This window comes from Mytilus trossulus, chromosome 10, assembly GCF_036588685.1.
Source record: "Mytilus trossulus isolate FHL-02 chromosome 10, PNRI_Mtr1.1.1.hap1, whole genome shotgun sequence".
Taxonomy (NCBI): domain Eukaryota; kingdom Metazoa; phylum Mollusca; class Bivalvia; order Mytilida; family Mytilidae; genus Mytilus; species Mytilus trossulus.
This window is the reverse complement of record NC_086382.1, coordinates 52680996-52706067: the sequence shown is the minus strand read 5'-3', so window position 1 is coordinate 52706067 and position 25072 is coordinate 52680996. Positions and strand designations below refer to the sequence as shown.

Below are 25072 nucleotides of genomic sequence, written 5' to 3'. Positions count from 1 at the left end.
ACAAATAAAATTTTATAAATATGCTTTGTAAACAGTGATAGGCAAAACAATGAAATCAAATATCCACGAATATGCAAGTTTATAACAATTCACGAAAATGAATACCCACAAATACAAATGAATCCACAGTATTTATTATGGCAAGTAGTTACATGTTACATTTGACCTATATAATAGTTTGACTCACTTTTAATCAAAAGAACACCGATGGACTTCTAACCTTATAACAACCATTAGACTTAAATATGAACTTCATGACAATTAAAACAGTTTTGTGTCCCAATTTTTAATGATGTGCTAACATTTGAAGAAACATGTGTAAGAATAATTAATTAGTTTGGTTGAAGGTGGATAACCTACCTAGGATCATTGCTCTTATTAAATGACATTTGCCTAAACTATATGACGTCAGTCCTAGTTTGACAAATGAATGACATAAAGGGCTCCCACTTTTACTTCACAAGATGTGCATTTCGATAATAAATGTCTCTTCCATGATGCCAAATGTCAAAATCTATGATCAATCACAAACGGATCTTAGGTATACCCAAATCCGGAAAGGAACCAAAGCTTTGTATTACGGGGACGTATCCTTTGTCTAAAGTGATGTCCAAAATTTTAATAACAGCGAATTTAATTAAAAAAATCACCAGTATCAGTATTTTTAAATCGGTACCGAATCTGGCTATCAGGCTGGTGATATCCGCGGGGATTAAAATATTAACAGCACATATAGCCACTCAATTTAGTAATACAGTATAACCTGTGTAATCCAACACACTGGGGGACCAGAAAAAAATTAATAAGGGTGTCAGAACAATCAGGTTTTTGTTTGCAAGGATAGGCATATTTTGGGACCATGAAAATGTTTTGGTTGAAGCAGAATGTTGAAATACTCAGGTGTCGGATTAGGCAGGTGACACTGTAAGATTAATGATTATAACTTCGCTGCTCCAGATGGGCATTTCAACATTAATGTCTCTTCAGCGATGCTCGAGGCAGACATATTTAAATATCAAAACCCAATATGAACGTTCAAAATCTTAAAAAAAACCTACCAAATAGGATAAAAAGAATAGACAAACGCTGAAAAAAATTAGAGCTTTACGTGACGGACATGCATTCTCTTCATACTGATTTAATAAATTTTTATACAACACATTTTTATAGTTTAATTTTTTCACTTCTGCAAATAATACACATATAACACAATGTTGACTGTAATACCCCTATTTTGACATTTTTACCTAATATGTATGTTTGATTTGTTCACACATAGTTGTCAAGATAATGAAATTTGTTGAGATTGCCATATTACTGAGAGGTTTAGCTAGCTATCAAACCAGGTTTAATCCATATTGTTTAGAATATGACAGTTGTTATCCATCCGTTTGATCTTTTGATCAGAGTTTCAGAGTTTATTCCGATAACCTTTGTAAATACAATGGTATACAGAAAATGATAACAACAAAGTTACCCTCAGTCACAACTGTGAAACATGAGGTTTACATAGAAATATTTAAATATGTACCGGATTGTCTATAAAAATAAAAAGTAATATTTTTGACGAAATTCAGTTCCTTTTTCACTTTTTAATTGAACAAACTTGCTTTCAAGTACAGCACATTAGAAAACCAAAAAAAAAAGCAAGAAGAAGAAAATTAAAAAGAATAGAGAATGGCAAGATCAAGATATAATAAATTTAGAAACAAAACTTATATCGAAAATACAAATTAATGCAAAATCACAACACAGATCCTTATGTGCGAGGGTCCTTTTTTAAATGCCTGAAATCGTATCGAAAACAAAGAAGAGCAAAAATAAGAAAATGCAAACAAGACATCATGAATAAACTCGGTAATTTGTATGATCAAAATCCCAAAGCCTATTGGCAACTACTAGATAAAGTTTAAAATATCTCAAATAATAGTCAAAACAAATCTGAGAATACTATTGACCCTTCTGAATGGCAAGAATACTTTCAAAAATTAAATAAGAAAGAACAATATAGTGATGATTTGATTAAGAAGAAACTTGAATCATTCCACAATGAAAATGTTTTTAATGAACTTGACTACTTAATAACACCTGAGGAAATAGAAAAAGCAATAAAAAGTCTTAAGAATTCTAAATCGAGTGGATTCAGCATGATCTCGAATGAAATGATAAAATATAGCCAAACCGTTTGTATCCCTCTTATACAAAAACTCTTTAATTTAGTATTTTCAAGTAGTTTTTACCCAAAATTATGGGGCCAAGGCTTTATCACCCCCTTCACAAGTCTGGATCTAATCATGATCCATCAAACTACAGGGGCATTACTATTGCTGATAACATAGGCAAGTTATTTAATTCAATTCTAAATAACAGGTTGACAAAATTTTTAAAAACTAGAAATATAATTAGAAGTGAGCAAATTGGTTTTACTAAAGGATGTCGCACAACTGACCATATGTATGTGTTAAATACCATCATTCAAAAATTTGTGAAAAATAATTCGAAGCCTCTGTATGCATTCTTTGTAGATTTTAAGCGTGCATTTGATTCAGTTTCACATCTCCACCTTTTTTATAAACTTAAACGTATAGGTGTTGGAACAAAATTTTATGACATTATAAAATGTATGTATGAAAACACAGAAACTTGTGTAAAAAAAGACCAACACAGGACAAACCTTTTAAAATCAAATATAGGAGTAAGACAAGGGGATAATCTCAGTCCCTGTCTCTTTAATATATATTTAAATGATTTGCCAACCTATTTTGACCAAACATGTGATCCAATCCCATTAAATACACATCCCTTAAATATTTTAATGTATGCTGATGATGTAGTTCTTTTATCATCATCAGAGCAAGGACTTCAAAATTGTGTTAACAAATTTAATAAATTTACAGTTGATTATAAAATGACAGTTAACACAAAAAAGACCAAGGTTCTTGTATTTAACAAATCAGGAAGACTTAAAAATATTAAAATATCATTAGGAAACCAGACTTTAGAATGTGTACAGAACTACACATACTTAGGTATAAATTTTTCATCATCTGGGAGTTTCCAAAAAGCATAGAAAGAACTTTATAACAAAGGAATGAAAGCATATTTCAAATTAAGGAAGACCTTTTCAGTGGAAAGCCCAAAACCTAGTACTTTATTACACATCTATAACCATACAATCCGACCAATCTTGTTGTATGGATCTGAAATTTGGGGTTATATACAACATAAGAAACAAATACATTTGGATAACTTTATATCAAAAGAAACTGATTATCTTGTACTAGAGAAAATTCATACTAAGCTTTGTAAATTTTCACTTGGAGTTAATATAAAAACATCAAATATGGCATGTAGAGGAGAACTAGGTTCACTCCCTACACTGTATTATGTAATAATGAATATGATAAAATATTGGATCCATCTTATGAAAGATATTGAACCTTCAAATATTATTCTAAGGGAAGCCATAAATCTGTCTCATTCTATGGACAAGCATAACCAGGAATCTTGTATAGGAAGCATTAAACATATATTTAAATTTCTAGACTTAGAATATCTATTTGTTAACCAGTCACATTTTAAACAAAACCATATTCTAAAAAAGGTAAACACATCTTTAACTATTAAATTTAAAGAAAGCTGGTTAGTTAGTTTAGAAAGCAATTCTGGGAAGTGTACTAATTTACAATCTGGCAATAAATTAAGAACTTACAGAAAATTTAAAAATATTTTTATGTTTGAACCATATTTAAAAATGATTTAAAAAAAAGACAGGCAAATAATCACAATATTTAGAACTAGCTGTCATGATCTTGAAATCGGAAGAGGGAGGTATATTGGGATTAAAGCTGAAGACAGAAAGTGTAAGCTATGTAAGAACGCAGTTGAAGACGAACTACATTTTCTTTTAAAATGTCCTGTTCTAAAAGATACTCGATCTCAACATCTATCTAATTTAAATTCCAAATTCAAAAAATGTTCAAGATTATCTGATGAAATGCAATTTGTTTGGATTCTTTCATCTGAAGATTTGTTTGTAACTTCAAACTTATCTAATTTATTGCACTCCCTTTTTAAAGAACGAAAGAAAATTATAGAAAATATTGTTGTTTGAAAAAAAAATAGAAGAAAAATATATACATGTATAGATATATATAGGAAATAAAATTGATCAGGAGTTGTCTCCCATAGACCTAGTACTATAGGAAGAATTATGTAATTTCTCCAGGTCACAGTGGCACCCATAACAACTATGTTTTGTCAAAAACTTGGTTTATATCAGGTTAATTAGTGTAAATGTGTATTCTTGTAGGTTTTTTTTCTGTTTTTTGTTTTTTTGTTGTCTTAATGTACTTTAATCATTCTAATCATTTTCTGTGCTTTATTTTGTAATTCATTCATTTGATTGTATAGCTCAAATTTTGGGCACCATGATTGGTTAATAAAAATTATCTATCTATCTGTTAGTTAAGAGTTGTGTAGATTTAGATTCATGACTTGGTGTTAGTCTTTTGTTACAGTAGCGTTGTGTATTTTGCAGATTCATGATACTATCTGTACATGCGTATTGTAGTTTTTCGTTTCCAGATCTAGATGTTTTCATATTCAGTTTGAATAGATTACCATCGATATACAGCTTGTCTCTAACCAACAGTACTTTCCTCTTTTCACTTCTGGCCTGTTTTGCCACCGGGTATAACATTTTCCTTGTATGTTCTTTTTCTTTTTGAATATTGGAAATTGTTCTTGTACTCCAAAATGTGTTCCATTTTAATTTGAATCCATTTTTTAATACAATGTATTTGTCCTTAGTTGAAATGAATTTTGCCAAAATTGGACAATAAATTGATTTTACCATTTGATTATGTACTTTGTGTTTTGAGTTTTCCTCGGTGTTTGGAATTTGAGTGATTTTACTTCCCCCTATGTTTAACCTATTTTATTATTGTGTTCACACTGTACATGCTTTAGGTCTTATTGTCAGTTGTTGACTGTTATTTCCTTCGCTCCGTTGGTCATCATGTTGACTGTTATTTCCTTCGCTCCGTTGGTCATCATGTTGACTGTTGTCTCACATACGGTTTTTGAATGCTCTGTTATTGTCTTCGTCTTTTTTTTGCAATTGGATACACATTATAATGTAAGAAAGAAACAGGAAATACTGTTTTTAAAAACTAGATAACTATAGGTTGTACTTCAACGTTAGTGATTTTTGTTCATGAACGGCAAAGCAAAAAAAAAAAAAAAACAAAAACCCAACAAAAAACAAAAACAAACATGGATAGAGGTTATTAGTACCACCCTAAAAATGAAGCCGATTATTTTTCAATAAATGAGTAAAGATTACCTGTTAGTTCGTATCATATATTTGATTTGATTATGGTCATTGGGATTATACATACTTTTTATCTGTTATTATTCCTCAGTCCTAGGATTTAACTACTATTTGAATGACTAGTTACATATAACAGCCAGCTGTGACCTACTTTTACCGAAAACAAGACAATAGACTACTAACCTACTAATATTCATTAGACTTTTTAAATTAGAATATCATGTTAATTACAGTATTCTCACAAGCTGTCCGTCACAATTTAAAAAAAAAGAGCTGATATTTAAACCAAAACGTGTGTAATAATTCTTTTTCGTTGAAGGTGTTTAACCTACTTAGAATCAAGGTACTAATTATAATGACATTTCATTCAATTCGATTACATCAGTATAGTTTTAAATATTGAGGTCAGCCTGATAATTGATACAAAATAAAGTACATATGCGACTTATTAGTTGAGGATAACATGCATTGATGATATTTTGTCGTTGAATAATCAAGAATTGTCTGAAAATACTGCCGAAAACCAAAAAGAACTCACTTTGTATAATTTAAATGTAAACGGTAATGACTGTCCTTTTCAAAATTGAAATATTTCAGTTTAACATGGGGAAACTCCACCCTTAAATTTACGATAAAAGAGACTATTTTTTCCCTATTGTTCATTTTCCATCTTGATAGTGATGCTCCTTTATCACCACCAAACAGTGATTGTATTTCACAACTCGTTTGCAACGACCGTGTCTGATTCTAATGAAGGTTATCTATGTTTTCCTGCTTAATTATTAAGGCTGGAATTTTGTGTCCACATACTACTTAAAATCTATATCAAACTCTTTGTTCTTTTCTTAAAAAAACATCATGATTGCTAAACCAAACAATTAAAAAAAAAGACGTTAATGATTAAATACATGAAGAGCTAAAAGGATTAAAATTCTATACAAGGTCAGTTTTGTCTGGTGGAGTTGAAGACTTAGTTTCTTTATTTTTTTTTTATTCATAAATGGTGTATCAAGAACGGCCTTTTACAGTTTTACGGATGTTCGCTTGTCATGTTTTGGAATCAATATATACTAGTCTTATGAAAAGCTTGTTATTCTGAACCGAGTAGCGAACTTCCACAATAAGATATATCATGTTATAGAAAATTGAATTAAATAGAGATTAGTGTTATATGTATAAAGATATAGGAAGATGTGGTGTGAATGCCAATGAGACAACGCTCCATCCAAATAACAATTTAAAAAAAGTAAACCATGTTTGGTCAATGTACGGCCTTCAACACAGAGCCTTGGCTCACAACGAACAACAAGCTATAAAGGGCCATGTATAAGTATGATTCAAGTTTGCGAAACAACTATTACAGAGTTATTCATGTCAAGATCGCAATAATATTTGTTTATTCAAGAATAAAACTACATTGGTCACACAACTGTCAGATATTTCCTGTGAAAACTGTGGATATAGTTTCAATAACACCTGATACTTTTTTTTACGTCCACACATAACAAACAATTTGACCTAGCATGTTCAGCAAATATGAGGACAAGCACGTCTTATAACACTAAATAAATGTATTGCGTCCGGAGTTCTTCTCATGTTTTTCCTTCACCAGGAACGCTCACACCTAAACTTTTGAAATCAAGGATAAATAATTCATACAAACAAGCCTGAAGCTTAAAACAGGAAATTAAAAATGTCATATATAAATAAGGGCAACAGTAGTATACCGCTGTTCAAAACTCATAAATCCACGGACGAAAAACAAAATATAGGATAAATCATGTCAGTACCGTAATACTGACTTCTGATCTGATGATATATCTTGGAACTAACAGTCATCTAGAAATGGTATCGACCCCGTGCTTGTTGAAAATCAAACCCTTTTTAATTTCGGGCCTAAAATGAACATTTGAAAGTCAGGGCTGTATAAATAAGTAGAAACTTTAGGACGTTCATGATCAAAAAGGATACAAAAGAACGTAAAATTTGGCATAGTGAGGATAGCCCTCAGGCCTGAAGGGGGCGTCCAAGTAATCATATAACCACATTTTTTGGCCAATAATCATATAATGATCTACTTTATATTTAATTTAAAAGAAGTCATCACATGTCAAAAAGTACAGTCCTAGCTATAGATTATCAAATAATAATGAAATATTTGGTCTTGTAATCAATGATTATAATTACTCTAATAAAAGCAAAATAATGATAAAATAAATAAAAAAACATGAGGAGGCTCACTGAGTTGGAAATTGATAATGATAACTTTTAGTTTAATTAACTGAATTTACGTAAGTTGATTTCAAAAACCATAATCTTATACCCCCATTTATAAAAAAAACAGTTTTTGTTCAGTCCTGTTATCCTTTTCATGTATAAATATATTTTTCAAGTTTGTAAAACCATTGTTATACATGTTATTTGAATGTTTTGGTGTTGACATTCACCTTTGTTGAACTATTTGTTTAATCAAGAAGAACACGAACAAATAAAGCTACTTTGGTCACACAACTGTCAAACAATGTGTAAAAACTGTAGAAATGATTATGATAAAACTGGAAATTATTTTCACCTCCACAGCTAAAAACATACAATTTGACCTAGAATGTTCAGCAAACATAGGGACAAATACGCCTCAAATGAAAGAAAAACTGAATTTGAAAACAAGGTTATGCGGTAGGATTGGCAATGAGACAACTATCCACTATGGTTCAAATAAAGTGGATGCAAGCAACTTTAGGACACCGAACGGTATTTCACAATGAGGAGAACGCATACCATGTGGTTGGCTATAGAAGGCATGAAACATATAAATCAATTCAAATGAGAAAACTAACGGCCTATTGTATAATAAAACAGTTTAAAAAAAGCATATATGAACCAACACCCACCACTGAACTACAGGCTCCAGATGTGGCGGGGCTTAACAAGTTTGAGAGCGCTCAACCCTCTCCTTACCACAGACCATTGATGTATTAATACAACATAAAACAGACTATAACTATCAGTTGAAAAGGGCTTACTCATCAGATGGAAACATATAGATCTACATCTAACAAACATGGAGTGGACGTGGACCCGTACTTGCGCTTCCCGATCCCAGTTCCGAGAATACTCAGTTACTGACAGCTTTTTCAAAAATAGCAGTAACAAACAAAAAATCAGGTGTCTAAGACTGAAATAGTAATTAGTACAAATCCAACGTCCAATGTATTTATGTAAAGACATCATTGACAGTCAGTGAAAAACATGTCCTTGTGCAATGCCAAACAATAAGTTTCGACAGATTGTAGTAACGCGAATGTACATATGTGGAATATTAGTATGGGTTTAATTTACTGATAACAAAATCAATATTTACACTGATACAAACAATATTCAAACATTTAATTACAGTGTTGAATAGGTAACCTTTAGAATAAGAAGTTTACCTGGATCATATCTAAATTTCCGATCTGAGATAACAACTAATAACAAGATATTGGCAAACGCTTCAAGAAAACTCTTTACAAATTATAAACAGCTGATTACCAGCAATCAAAGACAGTCTTCTGATCTTCAGAAAAACTGCCTTCTACAGCGGAAGTTTGAATCAAAAGTGGAATTCAACAAATTAAAAAGATATATTACAAACAGACTATATGATAAAATTGAGAATGGAAATGTGAAAGAGACAACAACCTGAGCAAATAGCAGATAACAGTCGAAGGCCGCCAATTGATCTTTAAATCATCGAGACAATCAAGCACCCGAAAGTGGGTTCTGCTGGTTCCTAAATAAAAAAAATAGGTATGAGTGTTTCCTGTTGCATTAGTGCAAACATGTGACATATCTAACAGTTAAACTTGTATTTCTTACATATTAAAAGACATTTAGAATAATTAATCTAACGCTGTAGCATAAACAAGAATGACCAACATAGAAACAAATATTTTAGGAAGTCATAAAATTACAGATAAAAATGTTTCATACAAAAACTCCCTTGAAACTTACATCATCAAGATGCACTATTTTATCAATGATATATACTTGTTTGAGATTGAGAATATAATTTTAAACAAAAAATCGGCATCAACTGTAATTCTATATTTGACAATTTCATATGTAGAAGCAGGTCGTGAAGAATTAAAAATATATGCCTTTTCACTAAATGAGTCAAATTTGGTGAAGATGTTTAACTCGTATCAAACTTGAATTGAAGGATACCACAAAACAGTTCTGTCGGTCTCATATCTTGAAACTTTCACTTAGAAATGGACAACGAGGGTTATAGAAATTGAAAATGCGGTTAAATAAGAAGTAAGTAAGAAAGAACAGGAGTTGTAATCCGCTATATAAATAATTAAAAACTTGGTGACTATGTTAAACTCATCTATCCCATTGAACTAGAGATAAACATGATAAAGGATACAACACATACAGGTAAAATTCCTGCATATGTTGAATTACATCTAGAAACTGACACTCATTATGAGGGTCGGTTGAAAACAAAATTTACAACAAATTCCCAATTGTGAACTCTTCATTTCTATGTAGCAACATTCCAGCAGCGCCTACACACGGAATAAATATTTCCCAATTGATATTACCTGGCTTGTATTTTCTATCATGACTTCTTTCATAGATAATTGCTGCTCACAAGGAAGCTATTAACCCAAGAGTTCCAATTGATGAAGTTGAAATTATCCCTTTGTAAATTTTACGGACGCCATTAGGAGTTGGTTGCCCGTTACGGAATATCTATTTCACAGATGATATCATATATATTCCTTGAGTCGTACTTACAATATCGTTCCCTTTCCAATTATTTACCTAATTTGTAATATCATGAGCAACACGGCGGGTGCCACATGTGGATCAGGATATGCTTAACCTTCGGGAGCACCTGAGACTATCCCCAGTTCGTGTTCCCTAGTCTTTAATTTTTCTATGTTGTGTCATGTATACTATTATTTTTCTGTATGTCTTTTTTCTTTATTAGCCATGACGTTATCAGTTTATTTTTTATCTATCAGTTTGAACGTCTCTCTAAAATCTTTCATCGTTCTTTTAGACAAGAAAAACACTTCATGACAACAGAAAGGATTTCAGATTTTTGTGAAATTTTAATAATAATTATGCGTTAACATTCCAGCAGAGCCTGTATATGGAATATATATCTCAAATTTTCATATAATATTCCACAGTGCTAGCATGTGTATTGATTGTTTATACTGTCACTAAGAAAGGGAGACACGATTAATTCTTGTAAAGTTTATATTGTATATTTTTGCGTTTTTATTTTAAATTTGTTTCTAGTACACTCATGAGTATTGAACGACATTTTATTTTCAATAAATTACAAATATAAAAAGTGGTATTGAAGAAGTTCAATGAAACGTCATGTATATTAGAATAACGATGCACATACAACTCAATCAATTCACAAAGATGCGTGATACAATAAAACAACTAGCTTACAAGGGTTTTAACTAACAATTTAGTCCATATTTTGATAGTCATTTGGTTTAATGAAAAGTCTAGTGAAGTCCGCAAGTAACATTAAAACTCCAATTACTATCAGTATAACCAGTCCAACAGAACCGACTGCTTTAGCTGAAGACCTAGAATCACTAGAAGATACTAACGATCTTTTATAACTTGATGTATCTTTTGTAGATACAGTCAAATTTTTCTTCATTTCCAGGATTTTTTCTTGTGTTTCCGGGTCAAGGTCATCGAAATTATAGTTTAAGTTAAAACATCCACATGTACAGGACGAGGCACCATTTGTCGCCACAATAAAACAACCTGTAATATTCGAAAATCTTTTACCGTCCACATGTTAACAATTTATTTCACGCGAGAACTATTTCCTAATTTCCTTAATCTTAACTGTATAATTCATAATATAATATATAAACATACATGTATACCATATGATATCTTATGGTCAAGTTATAACTGTAAAAAGAGTAGTAGCAACCCTCTTAATAAACTATGGCTATTTTTTAAATAATATTAAGTATGTAAATTAGTTCATCATAGATGTCAGGATTGTAACAAGACGCGCGTGTTGTTTCACCAGTGATGCTCGAATAAAAAATGTTTAAAAGGACAACATGTCAACACAGCTATGCAAATTATTAGGGTCACTCTAACAGGGCAACCTAAAGTGTAGATAAACTTATGTGTAGAGAATATCTTATAGTAATATGAATAAATAAGGTGTTAAATGCAAAACACAGATGCTACCTTACATAAAATAAACTGGGCTATATTATTTTTGGCTTCAAATATTAATACTGTAGTTGTCAAGAGTTAATTCACAAATTATTGCGAGGTTTTTATTAATGCAAAATATGGGATTGCACCAGGTTCGCAATGATAAAAACAAGTTTTTAAGATTTCAGTAATGGTCTCCTTGCAAATATTTGGAATCACATTAATGTTATCTAGCTTTTTGGCAAAATAGTTACGGACTCGCAATAATCATAGCACGCATAAATCTCTGAATTTACAGTGCTTTAAGTTTGAAAATAACTCCGTGTTGAAACCGCATTTTTATCTATAATGGTTACTTTTTACAAATCGTGACTTGGATGAAGAGGTGTCTAATTGGCACTCATACCACATCTTCTTACATCTATGTATAAATTACTTACCAATTAAACAGAGGAATAGTAAGAATTCAGTTCTCCATTCCATTGTTGCTATCAATACGTTTACTTTTCAAGACATACCCAAATGTTTCTTTAAAGTAATCAATAACATAGAACCATATGGCAAAAATGTAAAGAATTAAATCCTTTCTTCTTCGAATAATATAGATTATGTAAACACAAATTAAAATTGGTAAATATGGTAAAGAAACAATTATTTCTTTTCTTCCTGAAACTAAGTAAACATTGAAAAGTTTAAAACTATTGACGAAGTTCTTTTTATTTCTCAACTTTTCTATAAATGATTTTGCCACAGTATGTAATCATCGGAATTTTGTAACTAAGGAAGACTGTTTGGTATGCATAGCCCAGTATTAAATTTAGACAAACAGCCTAATATAAAGAATTATAATTAGGTATTTCAACGATGAACACAGACCTCGATAATTTATTATCGAATTGTTTCAATAATTTTTTTGCATTTAATCGTTTTTGTTTTGTTATGTTATTGTTTTTTGTTAACAAAATATAATCAGTTTATCTGGCGATGGCAGAGGCAGCGAAATTAATCGCTCAAAGCTCTTTGGTTCTGAAAGTAGAAGAGGTGGACTCTCGATCGATCATCTTTATATTATATGGCTTATAGTCTCAAGTTTCCGTCATAAGTTTGGTATCGTTTTCGTGTAAAATTTTAGTATTTGGGAAAATACATCATTGACAATGTGTAAATTAATTTCCTTTACCAATTTCATATCCTTGCTAGCTTTGTTTTTCTATACCAAATGTTCACTAATCTGTCAGAGGTACGTGTATGACATTTAAAGTCTTTCTAATTATTTCTCGTGCGAGGGAAAGAAACTTATAACCAGCTGTTGAAATTAGCAACACAGCTTGAACAATGAATTTTACAACCGCTAAATGGACTATCTTATTTTGTTTGTGGAAGTAATGAATGCACAAATTAACACTTGTTCATGACATTATATTTCATATTTGCCTTATTTGTTTTGTTAAATTAACATATCAATCATTCACATTTCAGATATATTTCTGTTACATTTTGCCCTTCTTTTCTCATCAAAATATCCAAATTAGAAAATCTTGTTTATACGAAACAACTTGCAAAATGAAAAGTAATTGGTTCATACTAGTATCTTTCTCGAATAAACTTTTGCCAGGAAAAAAAATAATTAAAGAGACGTTCTTTCCGCTTAGTTCATTCGTCGTCATTAGCTTCGGTAGAAATACCTTAGATTTGTTGATTTTTTGGTACAAATATAGTTATCATTAATACCAGGACTACTATTGTGTACGCTAGATGCATGTTTCGTCTAAAAACTCGTTGCATTGTTATTCCGAAATGTTTTGCCAAATACAGCTAAGGTAATTTATTCTTGGGGGTAGAAAGTTCTCATTTTTTTCAAGGTTTTGTAACCGCTAACATAATAACGTACTAATACATCCCTGGCTTTCAAATGTTTAAATATGAACGTTCCCGATCTACAGAGGGGAATCAAGAAATACGCTGCAAACGCTTTAAATTTATCAAGTGTAACTTAAACTTTTGAACAGAAAAAGTCTTATACGCTGTTATATAGTTTACAAATTATATCATATAATAAGTGTCTGCCCAAAACTGAAGATAAAGGATAACAAATGTGTGAGTTTTTCTGATAAAATAAAGATGCCGATTCGTATTCACCAGATTTATAAAGTGATATTTTCCTTTACTTCTCAATATCGAAGTATAGGCTGAAATAAAAACAAAAAATTGTCTTAAATCCTTGTGTGGAATTATTGATCATCATCATTATCATTATATCAGGAATATACAGTTGTTATCCATTCGTTTTATGTGTTTAATCATTTGAGTTTGGCATTTGATTATTTTTATTTGATTTATTTTCCGATTTGAATTTTCCTCGGAGTTAAGTACTTTTGTTATTTAACTTTTTATGATAATACTATGAAATATACATTCTCATCTATGCTGTATGTTCCTGATAAACTGACCACTTGGGAGAACTTTTCTACAATATTTACAAAAGAAATAAAGCACATACCTAGCTGTAAATAAAAACATCTCATAAAGATACTTCGTTTTTATTCGTTAATCATCTCGTACAACATTCAGGTGTATTCCGAGCTTAGACTGTAATAGCAGAAAAACAAAATAGATTTTTAATAGGATGTGCAAATTCTGTGTATAAAATGTATTCATTTGACAGACTTCAATGTGGAAATCTATGTGTTTAATTTTGGTGCTAACAAATTATCGAATTATGTTACAAATACAGATTATGTTCTTAAAGTTTTTTTATTTTCACACTTTTGGGAGATTACATAAGTAAACGTAACTGTAACTTTTAAAAACGAATGCGTTATTCATATATCTATCAAAATATACCAGGCTTATAATTAAATACGCCAAACGCGCGTTTCGTCTACATAAGACTCATCAGTGACGCTCAAATGAAAAAAAAAGTTCGAAAGCCAAAACAAGTACAAGTCTAAATGTTTTTTTTTTTAATTTTAGATAACACACAATTACAGCTTACTTTATATATACTTTCTGAAGTTTTCATTTCATTTCAATCACACCAGATTTAGGTTAACAGGTATAATCTCTGAGACTACTATTTAATAGTAACATATTAACTGTAAAAAAAAAATGAGAATTTTACACAAGCTGTAGTTTGAGAAAACCGCCAACCATATTGTTTATCATGTTTATGAGAAAAAATCCTAGTATAAACTTCTTTTGCACAATAATTTAAATCTGATATACGTTTTTATTACGAACTCTCTCCATTTTTTGCCATTTACCTTAAGGAAGAATAATGTTCAATACATTATTCAAATTTTGCTATCACAAAGTTGGGTTTTCCAAGTAAAATCTTACAAATCTATCAAACTTCCTCAAGCTACAATCAGAAAAAATTCCTTCCCGTGACTTATACTTTTTATTCTATTTTTGAAAAAAAACCTTATATATAAAATACATTTTGACAAATCATCAAAATATTCTATCGAAAAAAATTAAGACCTCCCACCTACTTTTAAAGAAGATTAATGTTCAATAAAATGATATTACTTTTAAATCTTACTGGTAGAATGAAATCACAAACTAATTCATTTTTGACAGGTTTTATAGTGCGTCCGATATGTTGCTTTTTATAATTAAGATATCATATAGGAAAAAAATATTTGACAAAAGAATACCGGTAATTCAATTTCGAAATATGTAATACACAATAAAATTTCAAATAAAACTTATTACTTAAGTATTGAATAAAATCAAGGTATGCAGACGAAAGAATCAAGTCAGACATCGGATAAAATGATAAATATTTCATTTTTGTTGTTCAGTCGTACAGCACTAGAATATTATGATATTACTTTTTTTCACAAACGGGTTTGAAATTCCAATACCTAACCATAGATTTATCATTAATTGATATATGTAGGTATGAGACTAGAAAAAGAGATTGAAGTACACCAATACACATCAATGGGAGAACTTATATAACATCTACAAATTCGACAATAGTATTATGGAGCTTTTATTATTCATACTCTCATACAGGTTGCATTTCTGTAAATATTGACAATGCAATTTCCCATAGGAACTCCCTTTACGACCAAAACTGTACCACTTTTACTGTGAAGTTTTGAAAAATCTTATCCTAGAATTGAAAGTTCATATAATTTCGGTCATGTTGACTTATTTGTAAATCTTACTTTGCTGGACATTATTGCTGTTTACAGTTTATCTCTATCTATAATAATATTCAAGATAATAACCAAAAACAGCAAAATTTCCTTAAAATAACCAAATAAGGGGGAGCAACACAACAACGGGTTGTCCGATTCACCTGAAAATTTCAGGGCAGATAAATCTTAACCAACCTGATGAACAATTTTACTCTGTCAGATTTGCTCTAAATGCTTTGGTTTTTGAGTTATAAGCCAAAAACTGCATTTTAACCCGATGTTCTATTTTTAGCTGTGGCGGCCATCTTGGTTGGTTGGCCGGGTCACGCCACACAATTTTCAAACTAGATACCCCACTAATAGTTGTGGCAAAGTTTGGTTTAATTTGGCCCAGTTATTTCAGAGGAGAAGATTTTTGTAAAAGATTACTTAGATTTACGAAAAATGGTTAAAAATTGACTATAAAGGGCAATTACTCCTAAACAGGTCAATTGACCATTTCAGTCAAGTTGACTCATTTGCAAATCTTTCTTTGATGAACATAATTGCTGTTTACAGTTTATCTCTATCTATAATAATATTCAAGATAATAACCAAAAACAGCAAAATTTCCTTAAAATTACCAATTCAGGGGCAGCAACCCAACAACGGGTTGTCCAATTCATTCAAAAATTTCAGGGCAGATAGATCTTAACCTGATGAACAATATTACGCTGTCAGATTTGCTCTAAATGGTTTTTGAGTTATAAGCCAAAAACTGCATTTTACCCCTATGTTCTATTTTTAGTCATGGCGGCCATCTTGGTTGGTTGGGCAGGTCACTGGACACAATTTTTAAACTTGATACCCTAATAATGATTATGGCAATGTTTGGTTAAATTTGGCCCAGCAGTTTCAGAGGAGAAGATTTTTGTAAAAGTTAACGACAACGGACGACGGACGACGCCGGACGACGGACGCCAAGTGATGAGAAAAGTTCACTTGGCCCTTCGGGCCAGGTGAGCTAACAATGAATGAACAGATGGAATGGACAAAAAGTGTAAAAATAATCAATATTATGTTACAATCTTTATAACAAGTCCACAAAGTGATATTATTTAGTATGGTACAAAATAAATAAGACGTATAGAACGTTATATTTACTTATTGAAAGTTGGATTCGAACTAATTTTCATTCACTGTCACTTCAGATTAGAACTTTTCATTGCTTTTGTTATTTGCTTTTGTCCTTAGTACCGATTTGATGAGCAACGCATTTTAAAATAATTTTCATTTCACAGTTTGTTCTTATAGTGTGTTGTTACTCTACTTTTCAAGGTTAGGGATGGTTCATCGCTCACAAACATGTTACACCCATCCAAATTATTTATATGCCTATCTCAATCCAGGAGTACTTAACACAGTGGTTGCAGCAGACTGCTGGTTTCAATATTTGTATTTTCGTTAATCATGGTGTTAATATTTAATCGAACAGGAGGTTATTATATGCTACGGGAATTTATTCAAGTTTGAAGACTACGAAGTTGACAGTCTAAACGGATAGTTGTCGTCTCATTTACAATAATATCACAACTACTAGTATTTAATTCACAAACGTTCTTTTTAGAAGTAAAACATTGGGTTTCTGCTTTGATTTCATCTGCTCGCTCGAAAATATATGTTAGATGATAATTGGATCTCAATATAGACAATATAAGGCATATATTCCCAAACACTCACAAATGTTGCTTTTGATCTGAAATTTAACTACACTACTGAGTCATTCGTAAAGCTTTCATTAATAAAGGCAACCGTAGTATACCGGTGTTCAAATATGACAAGCATTTGTAAATTTTAAAGACAAAATAGGCACAACAAAGTTCATTCATCTTTATGAAAATGTATGAGTTAGCCATAAAGCAAACAACTACATAACTAACTTGTACAACTTCATTAGTTCTGGTAACTTAAGCGGCAAGGTATTAAGTGACAACCAATTGATACCCCAGTGTCACAGTGCATATATCTACTAATCGCATTATAGTTCAAACATACGAAGTATCATTATCTGTTAGTACTTGAGGTAAAGCTACCAGAAAGATTACAGAATGAATACACAGGATACTGATTTTCAAATTAAAATTATAAATGTGTTATAATCAGTACGTGAATTTTATCTTAAATTCGTATACTATTCACAGGTGATTTAGAAAAAAAGATTGAATAAATATGGGAATTCATCCGTTTAATTTGGGTGATTGTTGATGCTTAACATCGCTGTAAGCAATCGTGGCATATTCTGTAGCGAAGGCAGCAGAAACCGAAGAGAACCACATACTTTCGTTTCGATAAAAAAACAAAACAACCCGAACGCTTTATAGACTTCTGAGATATTTTGTCACTTTCTCAATCTCTGATATCGGGGTCTCTTATATTTTGCTTTAAAGTTTTTGAAATCAAAGTTCAACAACAAAAATACCGATTTCCAAGAAAACATTAATCAAAATGTCCCTTTGCCAATAGCAAAATCAAAAGCTTAAACACATTAAACGAATGAAAAATAACTGTCATATTCTTAACTAGGTATATGCATTTACCTCAATAGAAAATGGCTACGTTAATCGGTTTTCATTACAGCTAAACCATTCACTTGTATGGCAGTCCACAAAAATTAAATTACCTTAACAACACTTTGTGAACAGATGGAATGGATAAAAATGGTAAAATAAGGGGTAGAGCAATCAATATTATGTTACAATCTTAATAACCATTTCAATAAACAAATACGTCAACATAAAACCCAAAGTGGCATATAGACAAAGCACATACGCCAAAAAAAAAGAAGACATGGCTACAGAGAAAACACACATAGGCTGGATTCATATGTACCAAGCCACGCCAAAAGGATGTTACCAATTACTAACGAAATGGAAAAGGTAAATTATTGACCAAAAGAACACTGTAACACGAAATTTTGATTATTAACAACTTATAATTATAATCTATACTTCTAGACCATCATGTATTATTTATGAAGACATAAAAAATGTTTTGTATATTTTGTCAAACTGATTTTGAAGAAAAAACGACTCGTTCTTTGCTATTACCCTAGTTCGACAACTTTCTGCTAATTCACTATTCACCAAGTTCAAATCAAGATAATGGATAACAACTGTCAATGACACTAAAAATTTACTTTTAAAAAGAAGAACTTTATTTTTTAACTTAAAAGGGGAAAATTAAATATATTTTGAACCACTTTTCTACAAGAAAAGGGCCGCTTACTTTAAATAATAATGAAGATATAAGTCCCGGAATATAACAAAAATCTAGGACATGTGTTGACCATATAATACCAGAAAAAGTACAGTTGTTTGGCAAGTTTCTTCAAAATAAAAATATGTGCCCATTTGTACTATAAAAGAAGTGGTTTTTATCAAGTGATATTGATCCCTCATTTAAGGTGTAGTCATTACATTGAAGGGTAACTCTCATTGGAGGGGTTGTTCCTAACCTTTTGAATAAATTTCTTCATAACGACATTTTTCTTTTCTAGACCATCGTAAATGAAAAGTTGAGACGTAAAACTATGCTTGAAACACTGAAACTATTTTGAAGTACCCTCTCAAATTAGCCATTAGCTATATCAAATTTAAAGAAAAAAGTTTTAAATCAGAGATTTTTTGTCATAACAACAGTTTTCTTTTCTGGATTATCATTAAAAGGAGAGGAGACGTAAAAAAATTGCTTAAAACACGTGCGTCGCAAAGTGGTTATGAAATATGTATATGAAATGTGACGGACGCCATTTAACCATATCATTTTATTAAACAATACAATCAAAACCTTTATTAATTAGTCCTTTGTTGTCGATAGCTATATTATGCAATCAGCTGATTATTGTTTCTCTTTCAAAATCTAAACGAATTTCAAAAAGAATTCCGAGGATTGTCTGATCAGGTTAAGTCCAAGAAACCCGAAAAAAGTAAATAAACAAGATGGATGAAAATAAATCATTCTATATATTTCTTTCGCCAAATTCTTTATATTCTAAATATTGAAATATTATATAAATACGGAAATGTGTTATGATTTCCAACGAGCGTCAAACCCACGTCATTTATATGATTTGCTAATTAATGGTGTTTTTTTAGACTTCGATTGACGTAGGCACCAAATGCTGCATATAGAATGTAATTGTATCTTAAGGGATCCTTGATTCCAAAATAGCTGATAAAACAGAAATCTGACAAAATAAAGCCAAACCCAAGTTATTTGTTATAAGGTTTTTATACCTACTTGTATATTTCGTCAACATTTTTCAGCAACAGGATCATCAGGTTTTTATTATTATGCATATGAAATAAAGGCATTAGTAGTATACTGCTGTTTGAAACTCATAAATCGATAGAAAAAAACAAGTCAGAAAAATGGCAGTTGTTATCTTATAGTTCGTTTCTGTGTGTGTAAATAGTTATCGTTTGATTTTTTGTTGCACTTTGTGTTTCTGTTTTAACGTTGTTCCCTCTAATAGTTGATGTGTTTCCTTCGGTTTTAGTTTCGGAATATTATCAAATCAGGTTGTATCCAGTCATCCACCTTCACGCCAATGGAAAACATTATATGCTTTTCAATGCTCTTTAACTTTGAATTAGTTTGGTTTTATAAATATTTTGATATGAGCGTCACTGATGAGTCTTATGTAGACGAAAAGCGCGTCTGTCGTACTAAATTATAACCCTGGTACTTTTGATAACTATGTTAATCTACCAAAACATTTTATTACATAATTGAAGATTAAGCAAAGCGTTAGTTGTCATTCTATTGAATATATATAAGAAGTATACAATATTATATTAACTCATTGATGTTGACAAGCTTTCATTAACTGTAGACTAGTCTTTTGCCTGACTTTTGTTATTTTCTTTTATCCAAGCTCATTACCGATTTGATGAGCAAAGCCTTTTCAAACTAATGTTTACAGTTTGTTTTACTAATGTGCTGTTACTCCACTTTCAAAAGTTAGGGATGGTTGATCCCTCAAAAACATTTTACACCCAACCATATTTTTGATCTGCCTATCCCAATTTAAGAGAATGAATCCCAGTGGTTGTGGCAGGATGTTGTGTTCGATAGTTTTGTTTTCGTTTATAATGGCGTTCACATGTATTCGAACAGGGACTTTTAAACATTAGGGCTCTATTTTGATTTCGTCTTCTTGCTTGAAAATGTAATTTAAATTACAATTTAATCTCTATATAGATATTGTTTAAAACAAGCTGAATGGATTATATATTCCCAAACACTCTTTGGTTTTGATATAAAAGTTTACTTCGGCTATTTAGTCATTCGTACTTATTTCATAAAATATGACAAGCACTGGTGAATATTTAAGACCAATTAGGCCCAACAAAGTTCTTTCTTCTTTATGGAAATGTTAGCGTTAGTCTTAAAGCACGCAACTATGTAACTAACCTATATAACTGTTATATCTGGTACCTTTGATTACTATTTACACCATTGGGTCGATGCCACTGCTGGTGGATGTTTCGTCTCCGAGGGTATCACAAGCCCAGTAGTCAACACTTCGGTGTTGACATGAATATCAATAATGTGGTAATTTTTACATATTTCCTGTTAACAAAACTTTGAATTTTTCGAAAAATTAAGGATTTTTTTTATTCCAGGTATAGATTACCTTAGCCGTATTTTGCACAACATTTTGGAATTTTGGATCCTCAATGCTCTTCATTTTTTTACTTGTTTGGCTTAATGAATAATTCGTTTGTTTCTCTGTTCTATATTTTCTCCGGTTTCACTGTTTATTTATTGTAACCCTGTCGTGTAATGTTGTCACTTTAATGTTATAACTAACACTGCCATTAAAGCGGGAGGTTTGGCATGCCACAAAACAAGGTTCAACCCATCATTTTTTCATAGAATGCCTTGTACCAAGTCAGCAAAATGGCCATAGTTACATTATAGCTCGTTTCTGTGTGTTACGTTTCGGTGTTGTGTTTCTGTTGTGTCGTAGTTCTCATAAATGTGATACGTTTCCCTCAGTTTTAGTTTGTAACCCGGATTTGGTTTTTTTTCTCTATCGATTGATGAATTTTGAACAACGGTATACTACTGTTGCCTTTATTCATACAACCTTTGAAGAGCTGTTAAAACAGAAATCAGACCAAAAGTAAAGCCAAACCCACACATAAGACATTCACCCCTCAAATTTGAATTTTTTTGCATTTTCTTGAGAGTTCGGAGTTTCTTTTTATTTGGTTTGTGATATATGATAGTTCGTAAGCAGAGGTTAAAATTGAAAAATTAAGTTTTTTGTTTTCTGTTTGGTATTAAATTTATATAAAGATCCATTTGTTAAATCTGGTGATCAATCTATTTGGCAATCTTCAATGGCAGTCGGCAGGTTTTATCCAACGCAATCAAAGGTTGAAATAAAGGCAACAGTAGTATACCGCTGTTCAAAACTAATAAATCCATGGACAAAAAGCAAAATCGGGGTAACAAACTAAAACTGAGGGAAACGCTTTTAAATATAAGAGGAGAACAACGACACGACACTAAAAAATATAACACACACAAAAACGGACCAAGCATCAGACAAAATCCCACGAGAATAACAAATATAACATCATAACCAAATACATGACTTTGGGATAGACAAGTACCGTGACACGTCTTATCGCAATGTGAATTTACACTCAAAAATAAGAAAAAACAAATGACTCAACGTTGAAATGTAACACGCACAGAAACGAACAATAATATAACAATGACCATATTCCTGACTTGGTACATGACATTTTTAAAGGAAAAAATGGTGGGTTGAACATGGTTTTGTGGCATGCAAAACCTCGCACTTTAATGGCAATGTTAAATATAATATTGAAATGACAACATAATATTATAGGACTTCAATACAAATAAATAGGAGAACGTATTAGACAAAGAAACACATGATAAATAGCATCATGTTTAAAATTCAATACGCCAAAAACGCGCCTCGTCCACACAAGACACACCAGTGACGCCCAGATATAAAAGATCGAAAGTGAAAAAAAGTACAAAGTTGTACAGCACTGAAGATCAAAAGTTGAAAAAGGTTGTGTCAAATACGGCTATGTTTTTATGCTTGGGATAAGAACATCCTTATTATTTAGAACAACTAATGCTATTGCAAACAGTAAATTATATCAAATGAATATAAAAGATATACATAATGAAACTGAAGTATTAACTAATTACAGAAAACAAAACCCGAATTCATAATGCAAAGACCAACACAATATAGACACACCCGACTCAGTCCAGGCCTCAACGCAATAAATCATAAAAATGACGTCACATACGAAGTGGTGAAAAGGCACAAAATTACGTCACATTTGAATTGATGAAATTTCTAAAACCGCACAATGACGTCACATATGAAAAACTATATCTCAAAAGTAAGATAGAATTAGGATTGATTTAAGATTATAATAGAACTAAATACTGATATTACATTAAAACACAATGCATATTGCAATACTTATTAATAGCAATTAACTATAATATATATAACTTTAAACGTAAATTATCGTACAGATTACGTTGAACAAAATCAAATCTAATAAATGAAGGCGGTGATTAATTTTTCTTTTCAGAACACATAAATATAATAGTAAAGACGTCAACACATTTGACAAAATCCGATGAAAATTACAAATATAACATTAAACATTTAACCTAAATACATGAATTTGGGATGGACAAGTACCGATATAGTATATAGTATAGTAATGCGAATTAAATCTCAGCAACACAGTCACAATCGGGAATAAGTCACGTTTGGTAATTAAAAAAGATAAGACGACATAATGACAAACCACAATCTACCATGTGGTAAAAATGTCCTTAGCTAGTTTGGTCAAAGACACATCGTATGAATCCACCAATAGGTGATGGTGTCCATAAATTTACGGAGTGTCAATTTTAATATTTCTCCTCATAACTTTGTTGGAGCAGTTTCTGCGTAAGGAGCACACTCCTGTATATGAAGTCCGTATAGTGTGAACAAGCACGTGAATAACGTATCAATTGTAATATGTAAACACCATACGAAGGGGCAGAGGGTATGTTACTGCTGAGAAATGGAAAATTGATGATTGGGAAGTTGAAATCGTCCCGTTTATCATAGATTTTCGTGTGAAGTCGTCCATCTACGTCAATATTGATGAAAAGATCAAGGTATGAAGCAGCCCTTCTAGTATCAGTAGTATCCTTAATTTCAAGTTCACTGGGATATATGAGATGTAAGTATAGGCTGAAGTATGGGTATTTAGAAGATTCTGAATGAGTTCTGCGTCATACGAGTACAAAAACAAATCACCCAGCAGGGGTGCACAATTAGTACCCATTGGAATACCGACTGTCTGTTGAAATATAAATCCTTCAACAAATATATTGTCGATCAAAAAGTCCAGCATTTTGATAATATCATCTTCAGTATATTTTTTGGAAGATTTACTGAGAAACGTTGTTTTTAATTTAGAATTGTTTATGTATATATATATATGTTGAGAAAGAACCTTTTCCACCATCATGCAAACAATAGTAGTAACAAAAATTAGACGGTAGTATAGAACTGAATGTGGACTACCGATTCGTTTTAAATACGATCTGGACTTTTCTGTTATCTTTTTCATTTCTATATCTTTATTGCATATCTAAAGATACGTGTTAGAATGAACCCTTTGCAGTAGTGTTCTGTTTCCTGTTAATGTTTTCGTTATGGTTTCATTGCCTGCAGAACATATGGAGGATAATTCAATAGAGTATTTCTACACGCCGGATAAAATCAGGCTTACATAAAACTTAATTTTAACACTGTAGGAGATAATAAAAATCTTTAGGATTTTTATTTAAGTAAAGTATAATTAATAAGTATTTGAATAAGGAAATGTTTGGTAAATTAAAACCTCCGGCATTCAGATGGTGTAAATATCTCATGATTTGCTAATTAATATCGTTTTTGTTGAAGACTACGATTGACGTAGATACCTTTTTTATTGCACCAGATGCCGAATAGACAATTAAAAGATATCAGAGGGACATTCAAACTCATATATCGAAAATAAACCGACAACGCAATGATTAAAAGTACTTCAACTGTTTACTTGTTTGGTGTAATAGATATTTTGATATGAGCGTCACTGATGAGTCTTATGTAGACGAAACGCGCGTCTGGTTTGCTAAATTATAATCCTGGTACCTTTGATAACTATTTACACCACTTGGTCGATGTCACTGCTGGTGGACGTTTTGTTCCCGAGCCTATCACCAGCCCAGTAATCTACACTTCGATGAAACATGAATATCAATCATTTGGTGATTTTCACAAATTTCC

At 31.3% G+C, this 25072-nt stretch overlaps 1 protein-coding gene across 1 annotated transcript; it reads right to left on the bottom strand.

Annotated features, from left to right (window-relative positions):
- Positions 1–10732: 10732 nt before the first annotated feature.
- On the bottom strand, positions 10733–12072 carry LOC134686333 (uncharacterized). Its single transcript, XM_063546003.1, has 2 exons — positions 11980–12072; positions 10733–11125 (listed from the first exon to the last, which is right to left on the bottom strand). The coding sequence occupies exons 1-2, from the start codon at positions 12020–12022 to the stop codon at positions 10815–10817; spliced, it is 354 nt and encodes a 117-aa protein (XP_063402073.1). The 5' UTR covers positions 12023–12072; the 3' UTR covers positions 10733–10814.
- Positions 12073–25072: the final 13000 nt, after the last annotated feature.

Bases quoted from the DNA above. Each gene is read 5' to 3' on its own strand.
- LOC134686333 (XM_063546003.1), bottom strand. From the start codon at position 12,022: ATGGAATGGAGAACTGAATTCTTACTATTCCTCTGTTTAATTG. The intron at 11,126-11,979 runs GTAAGTAATTTA...CGAATATTACAG, and splicing joins ACTATTCCTCTGTTTAATTG to GTTGTTTTATTGTGGCGACA.